This window comes from Poeciliopsis prolifica, unplaced genomic scaffold (genome assembly GCF_027474105.1).
Source record: "Poeciliopsis prolifica strain line A6 unplaced genomic scaffold, Auburn_PproV2 SCAFFOLD013, whole genome shotgun sequence".
NCBI classification, from domain to species: domain Eukaryota; kingdom Metazoa; phylum Chordata; class Actinopteri; order Cyprinodontiformes; family Poeciliidae; genus Poeciliopsis; species Poeciliopsis prolifica.
Window position 1 is genome coordinate 3,332,717 of NW_026562388.1, and position 18,576 is coordinate 3,351,292.

Sequence of the window (18,576 nt, forward strand, 5' to 3'; positions counted from 1 at the left end):
TTTCCTTGCTTCTCACAGAGTTGGCCCCTACTTGGGCAGAGTTGACCAGAACTCGAACTTACTGCTCTCAAATCCGGTAAATATAGCAGTCTGAAGAATGAACCTGACTTCTTCTGATTTCTGTTTTTTATCACGTAGATGCACTCTGATGTTCTATCTTTAACTTGTCTTGACCCTCCCTATCTTTCAATTTGAAAAATATGCTATGTCGCTAAACATCTTTCTTGTCATATTATATATATCAAATAGTTACTATAAATGAATAAAGGAAAGTAAATCTGTATGTGTCATCTAGTCACTTTCCCTTTCCTACCATTTTTGCCTCATACATTTTTATATTCCTATGAATTGATTAAAGTGTCTCTTTCTTTCTTTTCTTTTAGGGTTTCTCAACCATCGAAGATCAGCAAATGGGCTCTCCATGCCTTCCCATCTGAACGAGTATGTGAATTGGCTAAACCTCGGTCCTATTCAAGAGGGTGGCAGCCTGAAGCCTGTCTACCAATACCAGTGAGTAGCAACGTGTACATGTCTAAAAACTGCTGTACTCGTGACAAGACCAGAGGTTGGAGACTGATTGTGCCTCATTTCTGCATAACACTCACAAAGAAAGGCCTGAGCATCAGGTCTGAAGAGCACCTGCTTGTGGGCACACAAAATTCTGATTTCTTCTGTTTTGTTTCCATCTGAACCATCAGATATAAAAGTTTTGTTTCTGAATCCTCATTATCAGTCTCCACCTTGGGCAGGTGGTTTTAAAGATTTCGTGTCCTTAGTGTTTTTTGTAAATATGGGAAGGGTTGAGTGAGATTAAGAGTCTGTGTTTCCTAGACAAGATGGAAAAGTAGAGAAATGAAGACTTTCCATGCACCCCTGCTGGAATAAATCCTGGAGACAAACCCACATCTCACCGAAGTAGCTATTTACATATACACTCTGGTATGAAAATGCTTTGGGATCTCCGGTGAGAAACTGCATAGTTTCAGATAGTTGAGAGATGTGTGGGTTTTCCCATGAGTCTGTTACTTCTCTAAGCCAATCTCATATAGGCAGAAGATAATGGAAAGAGGGATCAGTTCAGATACTTGCGTACATTAATATGCTGTAAAACAACAGGAAGAGTTTAATGATACATACCATCTTCAGGGTCTGAGTTTTAGTCATCTCGTATTGCAGTGGGCTTGATACTCACAACATCTTAATTTCTGTAGGTTTAGCGTCACATCCTGCAAGATGAACCTCCACTTGAGACTCGCACTTTACAAAAACTCTAACAGAATGTCTTTTGTAGCAACCACTAATAATAGCCAAAAGTGTAGAACATTTTAGACATTTTAAATGTAATAAAACCAATTATATAATCCCCATCTAGTGATGTAGCAAAAAAATTGAACATACAACATGTAGTAAGTAAAGGATCACATAATCTAAAATTATAACTTCACATTGCTGCGTTATGTAAAACCGTTTCAAGTAAATAGTACAACAAATAATTCTCTAACAGGGACTGACAAACATATTTACAGAGAGAGTACTTATGTTTCAATGACTGTATGTAATATCCATTGAACCCGAAACTGCAAGAAAGCATTTTATTTCCAAGAAATGGATGATTTATTTCACATTACATTATCTGCAGCAGTTATTGCATTTTAAATCTGCACCAATAATTTCCAATCACGATATTATTGGACAAATGTTTATGTTTTTGGCTAATGTTTAGTTTTCAGCTTAATGACATTTAAATTGCCTCAAATATAAATGTTATTCATAGGTAATGCAATAGTGGCTGTAATTACGTGACTGGTTAGTACTACACCCTGTGTTTAGCTCCATCCATCCTGCCATCGACTCTGACAAGCTTTACCGTCCCTCCTGTAGAGAACCGGGATAGTCGGGGAGAGAGTGAGGCGATAACGCTTTACCATCCTAACTTTTCTAGAGCTACTCTATCTGCGTTGTGTTTTCTGTAGGTGAGTAGAGCGTCTCTGTCAGCAGTGGCCTCCCCACGAACTTGCAGGCTCGCCCAGCCAAAGAAGCGGTATTCTGCACCTGAACCGAGCTACACATCTGAACCTCGACCTATGACCCATTTGACCTCAGCCCATCTGTCCATGCTAGCGAGTGAGTGTAAGTTTCTCTCTGACAAAGTTTTTTATAAGATGTCGTCGTTGCTCTGCTTGCTGTTGATTTCCTTTGTCTTTATAGTTCCAAAAGCAGAGCATCCGTTGTATCAGAGACAGCGCTCAGCATGCTGGCCAGTTTCCTTTGGAGCCAAGCATTATGTACCCTCCCAGAGACTTCTTAAACTGGCTCGCCCCATAATACGGAAAGATCCGCTTGGTGGTTATGACCCATTTACTGTTAGCCATGCAGCTCTCTGTGCTAACCCATCTCCTCGGACATTACAGCTCTCTGTACCTCTGCCTCGAAAATGCTCTCCAAAGGTATCACCCCACCACTTCTAGTCCCCAGAGAGGAGTTCGTTGTTCTTAGTTACATCACCAAACGTCCCACTGAGATCATTTCGTTCCAAACAGCAGTAAATTTGGCAGCTCTGCCTCTTGCCTCAGTTATTAATCTTTGTGTTTTTTGTGGGTTGAGTCCGAGCTCATCAAGTCTGGTAACAGTTGCATGGTTGTTGTCTTACAGTCAGTTATCACCACATGTGAAGATGTTTAATCACAGCTAAACTATTTAAATCTATAGGTTAAGTACTTTATATTAAAGTTGTTACAAACAAGTTTTTTTTTGACACAGCACAATAACTGCCATCACATCTGTTACAAACATCGTCATTATTGCTATGGGAAAAGAAGGATGTACTGTGCTTTTTGTACGTATATCCAAACCATTTGAACTTGTACATCTTGATTTTTATTTTATTTTATATAAAGTCTGTTTGGGTGTTCCTCAAGGGTTAATATTGGGGCCATGTTTTTTTGTTCAATTTAAATAAATAAGTAGCAAGGATAGCTCCAATCATGGGTTCACAGTTGATGCGGTTATTTACCATCACGTCATCATGCTATTATAATCCATGTTTAACCTTTTTAAAAATTCTTCAGTGCAGTTAAAATTGGTGCTTCCCCCCCAAAAAAAAGCTTATTTAATATGCAGATAATTTGATTTGATTGCATCTTAAATATATCAGATTTTCAAACAACTTTCAAAAACAGATGAAAATAAACTGAGTAATAGAGAAAAAAAAAAGTCAAATTACGATTTCATTTACCAAGTGGAAAAGATACAAGCCTGATTGCCCTCTGTGGAAAACTGATTACCTTAACTGGTTGCATAGTATAGAGGTAGATCAGACTCTCTACATACAGAGTCTATTAGTCTTTGATAAAGTGGTCGTGGGTTAAATTCCCAACTCTGGGACCGTTGCTGCATGTCCTCCCTCCTTCTCTCCTGTCTGATCTCCTCCAAATTAATCACAAGAAGAACAGTTTAAAAGGAATATTTAATCCCAAGTTACCTACCAGCCTGCATGTAGGTGCATGAATGCGTGCACATGTATGTCCTGCAACTGCACAAATGTGGCTCTCGTGTAAAAGCTTCTTTGAGAGGCCAGTGCAGTTACAAAAATTGAGACCATTTAACATTTATTTTCTGCCAGGTGTAACTCTGAGGTTGGCTCCCATCATTGTCTCTTTCTCATCGCTGAATAACAAACACTGAACTTTACCGAGGTAACTGAGGCCTGCAGTGCATGAAACTCACTGGAAGTTAATTATGTTTCTGCTGAAGGATTCCTAGGAGCTGTCATACCTACAGGTGTGCCTGATGTTGATTTTATGAGCCAGGACTGTCACCAAGTGGCCTATTTTGGATGTGAGATGCTGCTTCATCACTGGAATCTCATTAGAGCAGAAAGTGAAGCATGCAGTGAGGGGAAAATACTTCAAATTGCGACTCGGTTACATCCTGAAAGCGCTTGGGGCCCATTCTTCATTTATAATTCTCTTATGATCAACTTGGGGTAACACTGGAGAGCGCTTGAGCGAAAAGAGTGGATCTCTATTGAGTTATTGTGATGATGCAGAAGAACAAATTATTTATTAATATTCGAAAAGTTTCGATGATCTCTGATTTTGTTTGCCCTTCCCAAAATGCAGGGAACATGCGCTCTTCATCAGTTAGATCAGAGTTTATTAAGCCTATATTTTTAAGGACCTGAACAAAAAAAAAAAGAGAAAAAAAAAAGCCAATCGGGACCCACCGAGGACGTCACGCACCACCGCCTCAGAACCCTCCTACTTTCCACGCAACCGCACTTTTCTGTGGGGCAACGACACGCAGCGGGGCGGCGCAAATGTGCTGTCAGGAACCGCACATGTTGCGCAATCAACGCCTGAAGAGTCCACTGACACGCCGGATAAAGCTTCCTCTGGTAAGCGAACCTTTAATATCTAACTTCTGACTGCTTTATTTGGCTCCGTGGGACACCAGTGGCAGAAAACAGAGAGTGGGTCACGAGTTGGTGCGTCTCGATTTACATTAACGCAACAGGCTGCGCGTGGAGTTGTCAAATACATTAAAAATTGTAAACAGAAATGTGACCTCAAATACTGAGATTGGATGTTGTTAGATGTTAGCTGAAGGGATATTTAACTCTATATTTAACAGGTAACATTTAACTGGAGAGTAAAGGAATGATGTCAATTGGGAGAAACATATTTGCTGTTTTCATTAATAATCTTGCAGGACATAAAGTATACTTATTAGTGCTGAGTGGACTTCATGGGGTGGCATTTTTACTGGTCCCTCATTTAACACAGCTCAACTGCATGCTGGTGAAAACAAATCCTATTTTCGAGTGACAATATACATTGGAATATTTATTATAGATGTTTAGAAATGTTCCCAGGAGGGCTGCAGGCCTCCCACCCAGTCTGGGAAGCATGACAGGAAGTACTGGTCACAGTCCTAATGAATAGAGACAACATATTGTTTGTATAGCACTTTGTAAAGTTTATAGGTTAACTCCTGGTTGTTTATAGGTTAACTTTACCAAACCAACCGATTTTAGTGGTATGGTAGGTGTAAAATATTTAATAAAAAGTTGCCTCATGACTGGTTTTATTTCCGCTTTCATATTTAACTTTACGACACGGGCATTTATAAGTGGGCTGCCGCTTCTGTCTCGCAGTGTATTTTGGGTAAAACTCGTCCACCTACGTCGCCGCTGGTCACTTGGCAGCAGATCCTAACCAGCTGGGGCATTTTCATGTAAGCGTACATTATTGGAGTGGCAAAGCGAAAGACGGAAAAATGAAGAGTGCAAGAAAAGGTCAAGTTACAGAAACTGGACATATAGGACATTTTGTTCGTCTTGGAGATGATCCCTGACTCTTATTGACTCAAGCCCGCCAAAACTGCTAGCAGCCTGGGAGCTATTTTAACAATCATTATTCACAATGTGTGAGTTAGTAGTAGACTGTTGGTGACTGTAAATTGTTGTTCTCTTGGTTTGCTGTGCATGTCCAAAACAGATGTATGATGGTCTTGTCATCCCCACAAGCTTTGGGGACTTCCTGTACAGTCAATCATTTGGTGCTGTTCTGATCGAAGCAACACCAACTCACTTGCTCCTGTGCATTTACACCCTGGTGAGGTTTGAGATCGGGTAACTGGAAAATGTCAAATGGTTTTGCGCTGGCAAATTAATGACAATCCTTCGAGAAAGGGCAGAGAGGTGGAGGACTTTCTGTCTTGACTGGAATTACAGTCCTGAAACAAAAAGTGTGGGGATTTTTGTTTAACTATGACAAATTCTGCAAAATATTGTGATTATGGTGGAAACACTACACCGGAAATCCTTACCAAATCTTAGTCCTCAAGACTAAATGTCCTCAAGTAGATGTACTTTAGTTTTTATCACCCCAATTTATTAAGTTAAAGTGAAATGTGTTGAGGTGTCTACGCTTTAAGTGGGTTCATCCTAAATATAGCAATCACTGTTTAGATCTTGATATCATCCAAAAAGAATTAGTCACAACAACAGTTCAGTTGCACCTTCAATAGTTTGTGAAAGCAACAAAGGCAATACTCTTCAACCATGTGAAACATGCATTGTTAGACATGTTGTCACACTTCTGATTCCTGCACACCAGGTTTAAACTTCTTGCTTTGAAAGAAGATTACTCTAAATCTGCCCTTCAGTTGTTTGGCTGAACAAAAATATCAGCTTTTAAAGTGCTTTGTGTTTTCATTATTCTCAAGTTTAATCCATTTTTTAATCACATTTATTCACTCTAACCAGAACTGGTCAGTCTTTCAACTCTTTGACTTTAAGTAGAAACACACAATCTGCATGTCCATACTAATTTGATAAAGTTGCCAGATTGTTAAATCAGTTTGTTTCTATTACAATAAGTGGCATGATGTCCTTGCCAGTGGTATAGTTTTATTGCACAATGTTCAGGAGGAATGCTGTGGGAACCTACAGATTCAAAGACATGTCTGCGAGGTAACTTGTTGTGCAACTCATTTTAAAAATCCACAACCTTTTCCCATTCATCCTAACTAAAGGATGACTCTTCTCTGCCATCTGACCAGATGAGTGTTTATGCCAAATTGCTGCCAACACGATGGGACAAACCGAGTGAGACGACATGTGGGTGTGCATGGAGCGAAGCTTAGCCATGGTTTGGACCTTCCTGCTGGGAGGCGGACTCACGCTGGGTAACATTCTCTTCTTTTCTTGTCCAAAACATTCTGTGAGCATGTGACTTCCTGTTCATATTTGCCCTATATGATTGGGATTGGGGTTTTTTTTTCACAGATCAAGAAAAGAAAAACAATTGCAATGTACAACAAAGCCTTTCACTGCTTTGTCAATGTAGAGTGCTATTATCTTTACCAAGCCTGCAATAATTTGTTATATATCTCTATCTCCAGGATTTTTTTTATCAAGTTAAAAATTTACTTTAAATTCGCTGATCCGATCACTAGCTGTGCTGAAAAGTCGATCAACACGAGTCTCAAATTTATTAGGATAAGAGTTAGCAGAAACACACAGACCTTCTGCTGAGCTTCTTTCCAATTTAGAGGAGCAGATAATATAGAAAGGGAGGTCTGCATCAAATCTTAGAAAGGGAGGTCTGCATCAAATCTTATAACTCAGGGATATAAGAAATCATGGCTTAGTAATTAGAAGTTTGTAGAAATGGATCAATTTACAGCTTACATTTGTGTTATGGACCATTAGATGTTCTAGGAATTATAGCACTGCTAAATTAAACTATATTGATAGTGATCATTCTTTCTTAATGTGAAATTTCTTACCTCAACAGCGTAAATCTGTTCAAAAGAGAGGTTATGCTGTTTTTTTCCTCTGCATTTTCAAGACAACATTACGCTGCTGAAAGAAAAAAAAAGTGTTTTATTTATTAGCTAGTTGTATATATTTTTGAACATCACAAATCTCATTTTTGTGATGGATTTACTCTGTGATGTTGTTGACTCCAGCTGTTCACAATCTTTAATCCTCCAGCATTCTCTGTTGAAACAACCAAGGCCGTCCCTCAGTCGCTGCGGCTCCTCGGCTGTGTGTTTATACCCCGAAGCAACGTCACCTGCCACTGGACGCCTGGAGACAATCAGCCGACGTACTATACCCTTAAAGCTGAAAAAATCCCACGGTGAGACTGAGTGCTCCTTTCCAGAAAGGCTTTGCATGTCAGAGTAAATCTGTTAACTCTGTTTGGCACGATGTTGTCATTAGGCAACAAACACAACTTTGGCCTGTTGCATCTTCACAATTTATCTCTTTAAATGATGCAAACCATTTAAAAAAAAACAAAAACAAAAAAACACTCACAAAGGAATTAATGTTACTGCTTTAATTATCTTGTGATTTAATAAAAATAAATAAACAACGCCTGCATTGAATGTAAAAATGAACTTGTCTGATTTGAAAGACAGATTAAAAGCAAACAGCTTTGAGGTTTTTATGCTGAGGAACATGTTTTGCTGAGATAGGAAGGATGTAGACTCTGATGTTGTCTTTGATGTACCTTTAATAGTTTTTGCAATAAGCTTTTTCTATCAAGTTGATATATATCTTTGACCACATTGTTTGAATTTCCTTTTTTCTTTTCCTGTGCATCAGTGTGCAGCAATGAAATACACCAATGTAATCTCAGCGTAAATAAAGCTGCTCTGTGGATCATGGAGACCGAGAAACAGAGAAGACAGATGAGGGAGAATTCAGGTTTAAAGCTGAATTATGTTTCTCCGGAAATATGTTGAATCAGCAAATCAGTCAAGATTAAAGTTTCATACTAAAATGTCTTTTAGTATGATCTCCCTGAACACACAAGGGAGATCTGGGACATTACATTCTTCAGATCTTTAGCAGTGAAAAATTTCAAATTGTTTTATTTCTACTTTGCTGTTAGTCTTCGTCTATAACACAAAGTCGCAGTAAAACGCACTGACATTTAAGGGGTGTGCATGCTTTTTTTTTTAAAGCCACTGTACCTGTGTGTCATTTTTAAGTTCCAAAAGCTCGACATTCAGCTGCACCACAACCGGGTTGAGCTGCACTGCAGGAATCAACGGATCTGGACTTAGGTTCACGTTTTGCATCAGTGTCATATCGCACGGCTTAAGAGGAAATATTTCATCTAAAATTCGGTGCCAGTCTGCAAGAATAGAAGGTGAGGCTGTGGTGGTCGTCCCCCACTTGTAGCATCACCATTCATTCCTGTGTCGTCTAGTGACCTCGCCTCTTATTTGTCTTAGGAAAATTGGGTCCAGCGAGTTTGAACAGCGTCCAACAAGTTGACGGCTCCCCTCACTGCTTGAGAGTGTCCTGGACAAGTACTGTGACTCATTTTCCCCTGTCTCCGTCAGAAATTAAAGCTGGACAGCTGGATTCCCAAATAAAGTTTACAGCAGAGGAAGAGGTGAGCTGTGATCAAAAACATTTATTCATATGGCAACATCAGGGTGTAATTGTTAAATAGATTTTTAGTTCTGTCAGGAGGAATGGGTCAAATAAGACATCTGACCCAAGTCACACACTTTTAAAGCTGATTCCAACTGATTTAAGGCAGTAAAAAATGTCTTATTTAGTGGCAAACAGTGAGCGAAAAAAGTTAAGCATTTTGATATAAAATATTTTTATTGAGAAGACTAAACCGCACAGAATTGGTAAAAAATAAATAAATAAATAGAAACAGATAACGCCTTGTTTAACACAAGTTCATTTGTGGTGTTCTGTTTCTCTCATCCACACAGGTAAATGCTCAGGTCAGGAGTGTGAGTGTAACTGGATACACTTTCCAGGTGTGCCTCTTCAGGCCGGACACCTCGTATACGCTCCAGATTCGAAACCGTTACCTGGGCGAGGCAAGCCCCTGGAGCGAGTGGAGCAACCCATTTCAGGGAAGGACAGCAGAGGCCGGTGAGATCACACATTATTTTAATAATAAAACGACTATAAGCTCATAGCAATGATAATTATCACAGCGGGATAGGAAGCTAGAAAAGAATATGTCAATTTTATTTAAGACACAAAATACCCTGTTGTTTGAAAACGTCACTGCTGCTCTTCGTATATCGCCACAGTAAGTTTCAGTTTAGGCAAATCAAATAGCATGTAACCACAAACATTCTGGAAAATAGTGTAATTTTCTTTTTTTTTTTTGGTATGACTTTATAAGTCACTCCAGAGTATAAGTTGCATTTATTTAGAACGTGGCAAACATCAGGGGAACCTCGTCAGTGCTGCTGTAAGGTTCCTTTGTATTCACTTGCCTCCTTTTTAGCAATCACATGGATCCTATTGGCTTTGGTTTGGAAGTCTGCTAGCAGTTTGTGACACACCAATATCCGTTTTCTAAATCAGTCGGGTCAGGAGCGACTCCGCTCCGCCGTTGTTCTGACGATCTGTGCTACCTTGTCAAATTTTTCTTCCATAGTTAGTGAAGTGCGCGGTGCAGCACAGCGGGGTGGAGACGCCTGCAGTTAATCCATAATGATGAAGAAGCCATTGCATTCTTTAAAGGCCTGCCTACAATCACGTATTTTCCAATTTGGCAACAATCAGGACTTAGCTGCACCGTTGACACATCATTTAAGCACCTAGCCGACTCTGGCCAGCTTCCCTTCAGCCTATAATATAAGTCGTGTGGACTATAAGTCGGAGGACCACCAGAACTATGAAACAAAAACTGGGAATTATAATCTAGAGTAATTTTGACTCCATCTAGTTACATAGACGTTTGAATTATGTATTTGTTTGTCATATACAGCTTTTCTGTTTGACCTAATCTTTATTCCATTTAGAAACACATAATTAGATATAAGTGATTTTAGAAACACCAGACCATTTGTATTATCTGTCCGTAAAGTGCTTCAATTTGAAAGAGCTCTATAATGTGGAGCTTTACAGGGAAGATTCATCTGAACTTTCACCTTGGCTGAAAGATCAACAACTCCCATTTCAACTTTCACAGAAATCGACACAAACAAACAAACGTCAGTAGTTCTGAGTTGCGTTATTTGGTGACACTAACCACCGAACGAAGCTATAAATTAGCCAACGCTGTACAGGTATAGCAGATGTGTTTTGTAAACCTTAATGTCATGAGACATTAAGGTTTACATTATAATTTAACTTGACCATTTCAGTGTAGTCCTGGTTGTAAGCTTAGGGTGGGTGTCTACTGGAAGATTTACCTCAGCATCAGTCTCAAGATGTTTGCAGTTTTTATCTGCTTTTCTTTCAGCTCCTTTCAGTTTCAATTGATTCTCCTCCCTAGACTAAACCTACACCCCAGTTTTCCCATTATAGTCCAGACATGTTGCTCATTATTTCATAGCTCCCATACTTTTACCTCTTCCAGAAAGAATTCCCTTATGGGAATGTTAGATTTTTCCTTAATGATTCATGTACAAATAGGAACACGGACTTATAAAGGAAGATGTGGGGGAGAGACGGATTAAAAATGTCTTTCCAGACATGTCAGGATTGGTTGTCGTTTGATTTCTTTTCTCACAGTTGAAAGTAGGCAAAGTGAGTCAGAACAGAAGTGTCGTCAAATTAAAAGAATGTATTTTCACTGGGTTTCTGACTTGTTTAAATCAAGTAAAATAAAGAACTAATCAATGTGAAATAAACAACACTGGGCTCTTGCCTCAAATGAGAGTATCGACATGGATCCATGTGGCTCCTTGTAATTACTTTGGTCATTTTCATACTTCTCTTCTTTAGCTCCATCTGCAGCACCAGCTCTCTGGAGGGAGGTGGGACTTATTGGCAGGAGCGGATGGAGGCTCATTTCTCTGCTTTGGAAGGTGTGTGTGTGTTTATGTGTGTGTGTGTGTGTGTGTGTGTGTGTGTGTGTGTGTGTGTGTGTGTGTGTGTGTGTATGTTTATGTGTGTCTATCACCTCTCAGCGTTTGACTCATGATTTCTAATGCCAATTTGTTCACCGCACATCCGTTTGAGCTTTAGAGTTTTACAGTTTAATAATCTTTGGATGTGATTAGTTTTCTTAATTGCCATCTTTCGCAGCTGATTTGTTTTTGTATCTCCCTGAAATTACTTTTTTTCCTTTATTGGATTTTTCAAAGCTATTCTGAGACTATTATAAAAGATTTTGCACGGCTTCTTTTTTGTTGGCTTTCATTGCATGGTCATATTATCTGTCATGTCAGAGCAGCTTAATTTGATGTTTCCTTTGTCTCTTTCCTTGTTGTGTGGTATTTAGCCGCTGCCTCGCTTCCTGGCCAACGGCAGAGTTGCCTTCTACAATGTGACTTGTCGGGCAGAGAATCAACTGAATCTTAGCGATTATGGGAGCTGTGGAAAACTGCAGCATGAAACCACATCCTGCAGCTTGCTTCTTCCTGCTGGACGTTGCTCCTGTAGTCTGACGGCGTCCACCTCTGCAGGGACATCGCCCAAAGCCTGGGTCTGGATCTCAGGCTCCTCTGAAAAAGGTAGAGCTACAGCCAGACACGTCACTCTGCAATAGTAAAACGCCTTGAACTTCTCTGCGTTTGGTTGCCGTAAGGCCACAAGCTTCAATTTATTTTACTCGGATGAGAACAAACTAAAAGAGCGTTAATCAGAGTCGCTAAGAGAACAATGGTAGCTTTGATTCAGGTGGATACGTTTCTTGAGTTAAGACAAAGTCTTTCTGAAGAAACTAAATGTAGATCAATTTAAAACTTTAATTCCTAAAGGGAGCGCCGGTGATCCAGCTGTAATTCTGCCACACTTAAATTCCAATGGTTTCTGAAAGGGGAGACGTTGCGCTTTGCAGCCATTACCAGGTTATTACAGTAATCTGAGGAGTCCTGTTTTAATGGATGGCAAATTGCGAAAAATAACTCATTATATATTGAAAGTTCCAGTTGTTATGGATAAATGGGCAAATATATAAACTCACAGGTCATTTAAAGAACTGCATACAATTAAAATAAGCAAAAAAATCCGCCTTTATGACCATGCGGATATTTAAAATTTAGGACATAAAGGATTAAGAAAAAAAACGTAGAGGCTTCATAAGACTTGAGACTGGAAACAAATGCACTTTTATTACAGAAAAGTTCCTTACAATACCCAATTATATTCTCAACAGTGAAGTTTGGTGTTTCAAGACAAAATGTGAAAAAGTTCAACAAATATACTTTCTGTATCGTTGCATTGAGGTCTTTGGTTTCTCAACTCTGTTGGCTGAGGCCAGATGGAGCACAAAGTAGAGGCTGTCTGAACCATTGTGCATGCTTGTCATGAACATCGAGATGACTTATGAAATATGACAGTGCAACAATAATGTTCACTGATCGGCAAGGTGAGCTGAGTCAGACGTCAACAACTGATTACGTGAATCATTGCTTTGCCATTATTGTCGGCATCCGCTTTGTTTTCTCCGTGCCTCCAGAGCCGCCGCCTCCGGCCGAGCTCACGGCCACGCCGCTGGGTGACGGCAGCTTGGGGGTTCGCTGGAGGTCTCCGCCGGATCCGTCAGTGAGCGGCTTCGTGGTGGAGTGGGTGGCAGTCAGAGAGAAAACCAGCAGCGTTCTGCACTGGGAAACGCTGAATAGTTCCTCTACAAAGCTGATCATCACAGGTAGCCCAGCTGAATCTTCTCTTCGGCGTTGGGAAACCATCTTGATTAGATGTTTGTTTCATGACGGACATTTTTATATCTTTTTAGAGGGAGTGAAGACAATGGAACGTTACGCTGTCTCTGTCAAGGCTCTGTATGGCGAACAAGGAGTAGGAGAAAATATAACAGTCCATGTTTATACGCAGGAAGGAAGTATGTGATCCACACAGCATATGAAGAGATAAAATGAAAATGTCTTTTATATTCGAGGAAAAATTGGGACACCACTTAATATTTAGCCTTACCCTCTTAAGCTGGAAGAACTGGAAGGAGACACTTCTTGTAGCAACATGTTGGTGTTTGACGTTGAACATTTTCCTGACTCCTCACTTTTCCTGACTCCTCACTTTCATGAAACTGAAAGTGAGGAGTCAGGAAAATGTGATAGTTTTGAGCAATTGTCATGTTGGAGGCTCAAATTCTGCTTTAGCTGTCAAACATGATCTTACATGTTTTCTCAAGTTTCCTTCAATATACAAAACAACTCATGGTTCTGTAATGGTGAGCAAGTCATGGCTTATTAAGAAAGTAAAAATGAGATTTTGGCTTTCTTTGAAAAACCTCTGCAAATAGTCTGCAGAAGTGTTCTGCACCAGCACAAGAAAAGTGTTGGTGCAGAACACTTTTCTTGTTTGTTTTTGTAAAATTACTAGTGAAATCATTTAAAATCTTAACTTGAAGCTGTTCAGTTTTGAACTAAAATGATCAACTGTGGTTCAAATGTAAAAAAAAAAAAAACACTAAAATAATCTTTACTTTTTTCACTGATTCTCCGATCAGACCTCACCTGCAGTGAACAAGACATGTCTCCACCCAGTACTTGGACTGCACCGTTCAAAGGGACTACACATGAAAATTAGCTGTAGGAAACTCCTTCATTGTACTACTGTACTTGCCTCGTCTTTTTTTATATGTTTCACTGCTTAAACAGCTGCTTCTTATACATTAACCCTCTTTCAAAACATGTTTCTGATCTGTATCCAATGACAAGAATTGTTGAAATCTTACATTTTAAGCCTGGCGGGTAAACAGGCTTTACTTGCAACCCCACCAGGCTAAGCATTGTTTGTTTGTTTGTTTTATGTTTGCAAGAACATTAAAAGGACTTTATGGTTGTTGTTGGTGATATACAAGACTTAACAATACCTAATTACCAGGTAATATTTTCAAATTTCCTAAAAATGTGAAACTTTATTAAGTCAACAACACAGTAAGCCATGGGATGATTGCTCTAGCGCCCCCTACTACCAGGCTTGGCAAGTTTTCTGAGGGGAAACCCTAAATTCATCAGTATAAGAAACTTAGTAGTTTAGTTCATTTTTATTCATTGCCTCCTTCACTCCTCCTCCTGACAGCGACAGAGCAACATTTTGCAAAACTTGCATTTTAAACGTGTTCAAACTCAGACGGGTGTTTTTAAAGGAAAACCTGTAACATTTCTCCGCCCGTCCTGCATCCGCAGCGCCCTCAGCTGGTCCTGATGTGCGGGTGGAGCACATTTCTGAGAGCTCAGTGGAGCTCAGCTGGAGTCCCGTCCCTGTGGAGCAGCTTCATGGCTTCATTCGGAGCTACACCCTCTTCTGCACCAGCAGAAACCGGTTGGAAAAGAGTGAGCAAAGAGTCACACACTGAGCATTCACTCGCTCGGATATCCAGACTGCTGCTGAATTTTCATTCGGTCTTGTCACAATGCTGACATATTTGCTGTGTTTTTTTTTATTTACTTTTTATTTTGTGATGCCATCTCAACAGTGACTGTGAAAGAAACTGCAAGAGAATTTTATGTTATAGACCAACACAAAGTAGGGGATAAAGAAACAAAATGATACCTGGTTATAATTGTTGGTTAGTTAGTTAGTTAGTTAGTTAGTTAGTTAGTTAGTTAGTTAGTTAGTTAGTTAGTTAGTTTAGTTGATCCTATGCAATTTATGTGACCTTCTTTGCACATTTAGTGTATTTTTCTAAACTAGAGCTGCAACTAATGGTTAGTTTAGTAACCAGTTATTCTGGTGATCAATCAATTAACTGGATAAAAAGATTTTTGCTTTTTTTTTTTTTTAACTTTAAAAATTCATGATATAACATTGAGATTAAATCGCACTATCGACAATACTGGACTCTTTTCTAAGCCAACACTGGATTTTATTTGGGTGTTTCAGAGTGGTAGGGGCTGAACACATGTGCAAGCCACACTTTTCAGATAATCTTACTTATTTGTGGAGTTTATTTGTTTTCTTTGTCTCATAAAATCAAAGTGAAAATCATGTTTGTGGGATATGGACGCTTTGACGTTGAACTAAATGAAACTATTGTCACTGTTTTCTCAGGTGTCACTGTGCCAGGCCACATCCACCGCTGCACTCTGGAGAATATGTCGCCTGGTATTTATGACATATTCATTCGCGCCAGCACCGTTGCCGGTACTGGTCCAGCTGGGAACCCGGCTAACGTTCACATTGGTAAAGCTCAACATGAGCTCAATGTCAGCAAACGGCGTAACGCTGCAAATCGTTTACTGTGATGGTTTTAACTCGGCTCCATGTGTGTGAAGGCTCTGAGGAAATATCGATAGTGATCTGCATCATCGTTCCACTGCTGCTGATTTCACTGGTGCTGATTCTGATACTCCTTCTGACTCAGAGGAGAGAGTAAGATAAAATGTTGTGTTTTGGTTCTCGTAGTAAAGCAGAAACCTTTCTTTATGATGTGTATGTTTTATTTTAATAATCCTTCCTCTGCATATTAAGGATAAAGAAGAAGCTCTTTCATGGAGTGCCAGATCCTTCTAACAGCACCGTGTCCCAGTGGAAACCTCAAACCAGCTGTGAGGTAACGTGGCTCCGAAAATGTTCAGATCGTTTTATTTTAAGAAAATGATAAAACTTTATGAAACATATGTTTTGGATTTTATTACTACCCAGTTTGGTTAATTTCAATAAAAATGTTCAGTTCAGTCTCTTTAAATTCAGTTTAAGGACACAATTCAGTTTAACATTTGGTTTAATTGAATTCATTAACATTCGGTCACAGCTGTCTGCTATGATTCAGTTTGGTTCAAACCATTAAAACTTAATTTCCAATCTATTTCAGTTCAGTTTAGTTCAGTAACTTGATTTAAAGGAACATATTGAGTAACATAATGTATGTTTTCTTCTCTACATACTTTCAGCCTGCAGAAGTTTTTATCTCTGTAGTATCCTGTGGGTTTGGAGGTTCTGGATCTGCAGCTAGATGCTTGTATCTGTCGTGCAGCAGACACGTAAAATAACTTGTATGTTTTAACCTCAGAATAAGAAGCTGATTATGGAACAAGAGAAGCCAGAAGTGAGCTTCCCTGAAGTCACCGAGAGGCAAGATCTACAGCGGGCCCACGTCTCCTTACCCATCTGCAGAACTCAGCTCTTTCTCGACCCGCAGCCCTCCTCTTTCCTAGCCGGAGGAATGACAGATAGAAGCTATATCGCGAATGTGACCAAGACCCAGTCTGCCAATGATCTTTCCACCAGGCCCTACAGCTATTCCACTGTCCTCTTCAACCAGTTCAACCAGAACCTGCCGTCCTCGCCGCAGGCCGGCCAGAATCCCGATATCTACCGGAGTGACATCAAGCAGCCAGCAGATGGAGTCAGTGAGTCACCAGTCTTCCCATTTACAGAATCGGAAGAACAGAAAGCTTTCGCTGTTTTTCTGGACCGGCTTAAAAGCTTTCAGTCTTCACCGGACTTCAGCAGTACTCCTCTTTCCTCCGTCTCACTTCCTTATCAGACTGATTCACCGAGGTTAAACTCAATGCTGTCAGCTTACAGGAAACTTCCCTCTGACAGCTTTGCATCAACTTTTCCCTCTCTTGCCTTTATGAATTTATTCTCATCCCCTGTGGAGTTTGGTCCTTACCTCTCCTCTGATCGCTAGATTAAGATTTAAGATTATTTCCAAAAACCAAGACGTTATTTTCTAGTTAGAAGTGTCATAGATCTCTCTCAAAATATAATTACAATGGGGTATCTTTTCAGAAACAGATCACATCTTAGTTTTTATTTATTCATTCATTTTAAAAAAAATGACATGTCAAAAAATTATTTATATCTTTCTGTCACTGGAAAAGTTTTCAATGCTTTTTGTTTACCTGCTCTGGTATTTTTTGCTATGAGCTCAACGTTTTCCAGGCTGGTTTGCACCTTCAGTGAACCAGCCAGTCACATTAAGGTCATTAAGGTCATGTTTTGGTCAAAACATATTAGCAAATAATGACTGTAGTAACTGACTAATAATAATGATTCTGCCAAATAAATTTGTGGAATTCAACGTCAGATAAAGTAAATATAGTTACTGTCGTTGAAACAGTGAAAACTTGATGGAAAGTTTGTTAAATTTACAAAAGAAGTGTGTGAATGTGTGTGTGTGTGTGAGTGGGAGGCACTTTGGGTTTGATAAAGCGCTGTACAAGTGCAGAGCATTTACTGTTTCACTTTATGCTGGGGAATGAAATGTATGTCTTAAACTGTAAATAGCAAACTGTTGTGCCTTCAACTTTCACTCGAATGTATAAGAATGTTTAAAACCTTTACTTCTGTTTATGGAAACCAATGCTTTCCCTTTGTTGATTGGTGGGATTTTGCGTGTACAGATTTGACTCTAAAATCTTGCGTAATTTTGATGTAACTGCATTCCAGCATGGCAAGCAAGCAGTTGTATTTTTGTTTCTTGTTTTCTGATCAAACTTCTTTTGTTTCCTCTAACATTGCTGCATTTTGGAGAGTGAACTCAGAATGTGAAAAACCTTCTACATCTCATTTGTATATCTGCAAAAAAGAAAAACCTACTACAGTAGGATTCAGCTTCAAAGAAAGGAGGCATGTTTATAGCATATTTGAAATAGCAATTTGTCATTTGTGATTATATGAAAACATCTGCCTTGTCTGTAAAGCTTTTTTTTGGCTGGAAAAATGTTGACACCGCTTGATTGACGCTCATTATTTGACATAAAGTTTAAAATATTTAGCAGAAATTAAAATTACCTTAGGTGTGAAAAAAAAACATTACACAGAGGAATTTATTTTAGTTACTGTGATATAGAGAGTTGAAATGCGTGCTTTCTTGTCCTTTATATTTTGAAGAAGTGGTTAAAAAGTGTGACCATGTAACATTAAAACCAGATTACAACATTTTCCTGTTTTTAGTTCAGTTCGATTCTTTTTTTACTTGATGGAGCTTTTCTAACTAATATGCAGAAAAAGAGTCACTGTTTCAACCCTGACACCTGCTGGCCAGCTAAAGCTACTGCACCCTCCCGACACTTTAACTGACCTTGATAAGAAAAGTGCAGAAGAGACTGTGATCGTAGATCCAACAGCTGCTTTTGGAGTGATATATTCAAGACTTAATTTACTGACATGATTCCACACATTTTGGATCACAGACACACCTTCCTCTGGGACAC

General features: G+C 39.4%; 3 protein-coding genes across 8 annotated transcripts in view; 2 read left to right on the forward strand and 1 right to left on the reverse strand.

Annotated features, from left to right (window-relative positions):
* The window catches only part of theg (theg spermatid protein), a 5,197-nt gene extending 2,617 nt beyond the window's left edge, over nt 1-2,580 (forward strand). The window contains exons 4-7 of one of the 2 annotated variants that reach the window (XM_055038311.1): nt 19-76; nt 384-510; nt 1,974-2,130; nt 2,209-2,580. In XM_055038311.1, the coding sequence (XP_054894286.1) occupies nt 19-76; nt 384-510; nt 1,974-2,130; nt 2,209-2,468 (602 nt within the window). In that variant the 3' untranslated portion in view covers nt 2,469-2,580. The remainder of the gene's footprint in view (nt 1-18; nt 77-383; nt 511-1,973; nt 2,131-2,208) is intronic. The other variant, XM_055038312.1, reaches the window with a different exon arrangement.
* LOC129365236 (cocaine- and amphetamine-regulated transcript protein-like) overlaps nt 1-7,542 on the reverse strand; it is a 25,815-nt gene extending 18,273 nt beyond the window's left edge. The window contains exons 1-2 of one of the 2 annotated variants that reach the window (XM_055038313.1): nt 7,455-7,542; nt 7,294-7,369 (exon numbers count right to left, since the gene is read on the reverse strand). The gene's annotated coding sequence lies outside the window, so the exon portion shown is untranslated. The remainder of the gene's footprint in view (nt 1-7,293; nt 7,370-7,454) is intronic. The other variant, XM_055038314.1, reaches the window with a different exon arrangement.
* Nucleotides 4,311-18,311, forward strand: LOC129365232 (interleukin-6 receptor subunit beta). 4 transcript variants are annotated; one of them, XM_055038307.1, is made up of 15 exons: nt 4,316-4,396; nt 6,565-6,690; nt 7,502-7,649; nt 8,509-8,669; nt 8,755-8,918; nt 9,253-9,418; nt 11,231-11,313; nt 11,730-11,961; nt 12,909-13,097; nt 13,185-13,289; nt 14,599-14,745; nt 15,464-15,595; nt 15,688-15,784; nt 15,884-15,965; nt 16,425-18,311. In XM_055038307.1, the coding sequence occupies exons 2-15, from the start codon at nt 6,621-6,623 to the stop codon at nt 17,046-17,048; spliced, it is 2,400 nt and encodes a 799-aa protein (XP_054894282.1). In that variant the 5' UTR covers nt 4,316-4,396; nt 6,565-6,620; the 3' UTR covers nt 17,049-18,311. The 4 variants fall into 4 exon arrangements, with proteins under 4 accessions (XP_054894280.1, XP_054894282.1, XP_054894279.1 ...); XM_055038305.1 differs by having other exon boundaries at nt 4,311-4,396; nt 6,538-6,690; nt 12,909-13,289; XM_055038304.1 differs by having other exon boundaries at nt 12,909-13,289.
* Nucleotides 18,312-18,576: the final 265 nt, after the last annotated feature.

Coding starts and splice junctions, on each gene's coding strand:
- LOC129365232 (XM_055038305.1), top strand. CDS start 6,621: ATGTGGGTGTGCATGGAGCGAAGCTTAGCCATGGTTTGGACCTTCCTG. Junction 9,419..11,230: donor GGGAAGGACAGCAGAGGCCG/GTGAGATCACAC, acceptor TCTCTTCTTTAG/CTCCATCTGCAGCACCAGCT. Junction 15,785..15,883: donor CTTCTGACTCAGAGGAGAGA/GTAAGATAAAAT, acceptor CTGCATATTAAG/GATAAAGAAGAAGCTCTTTC.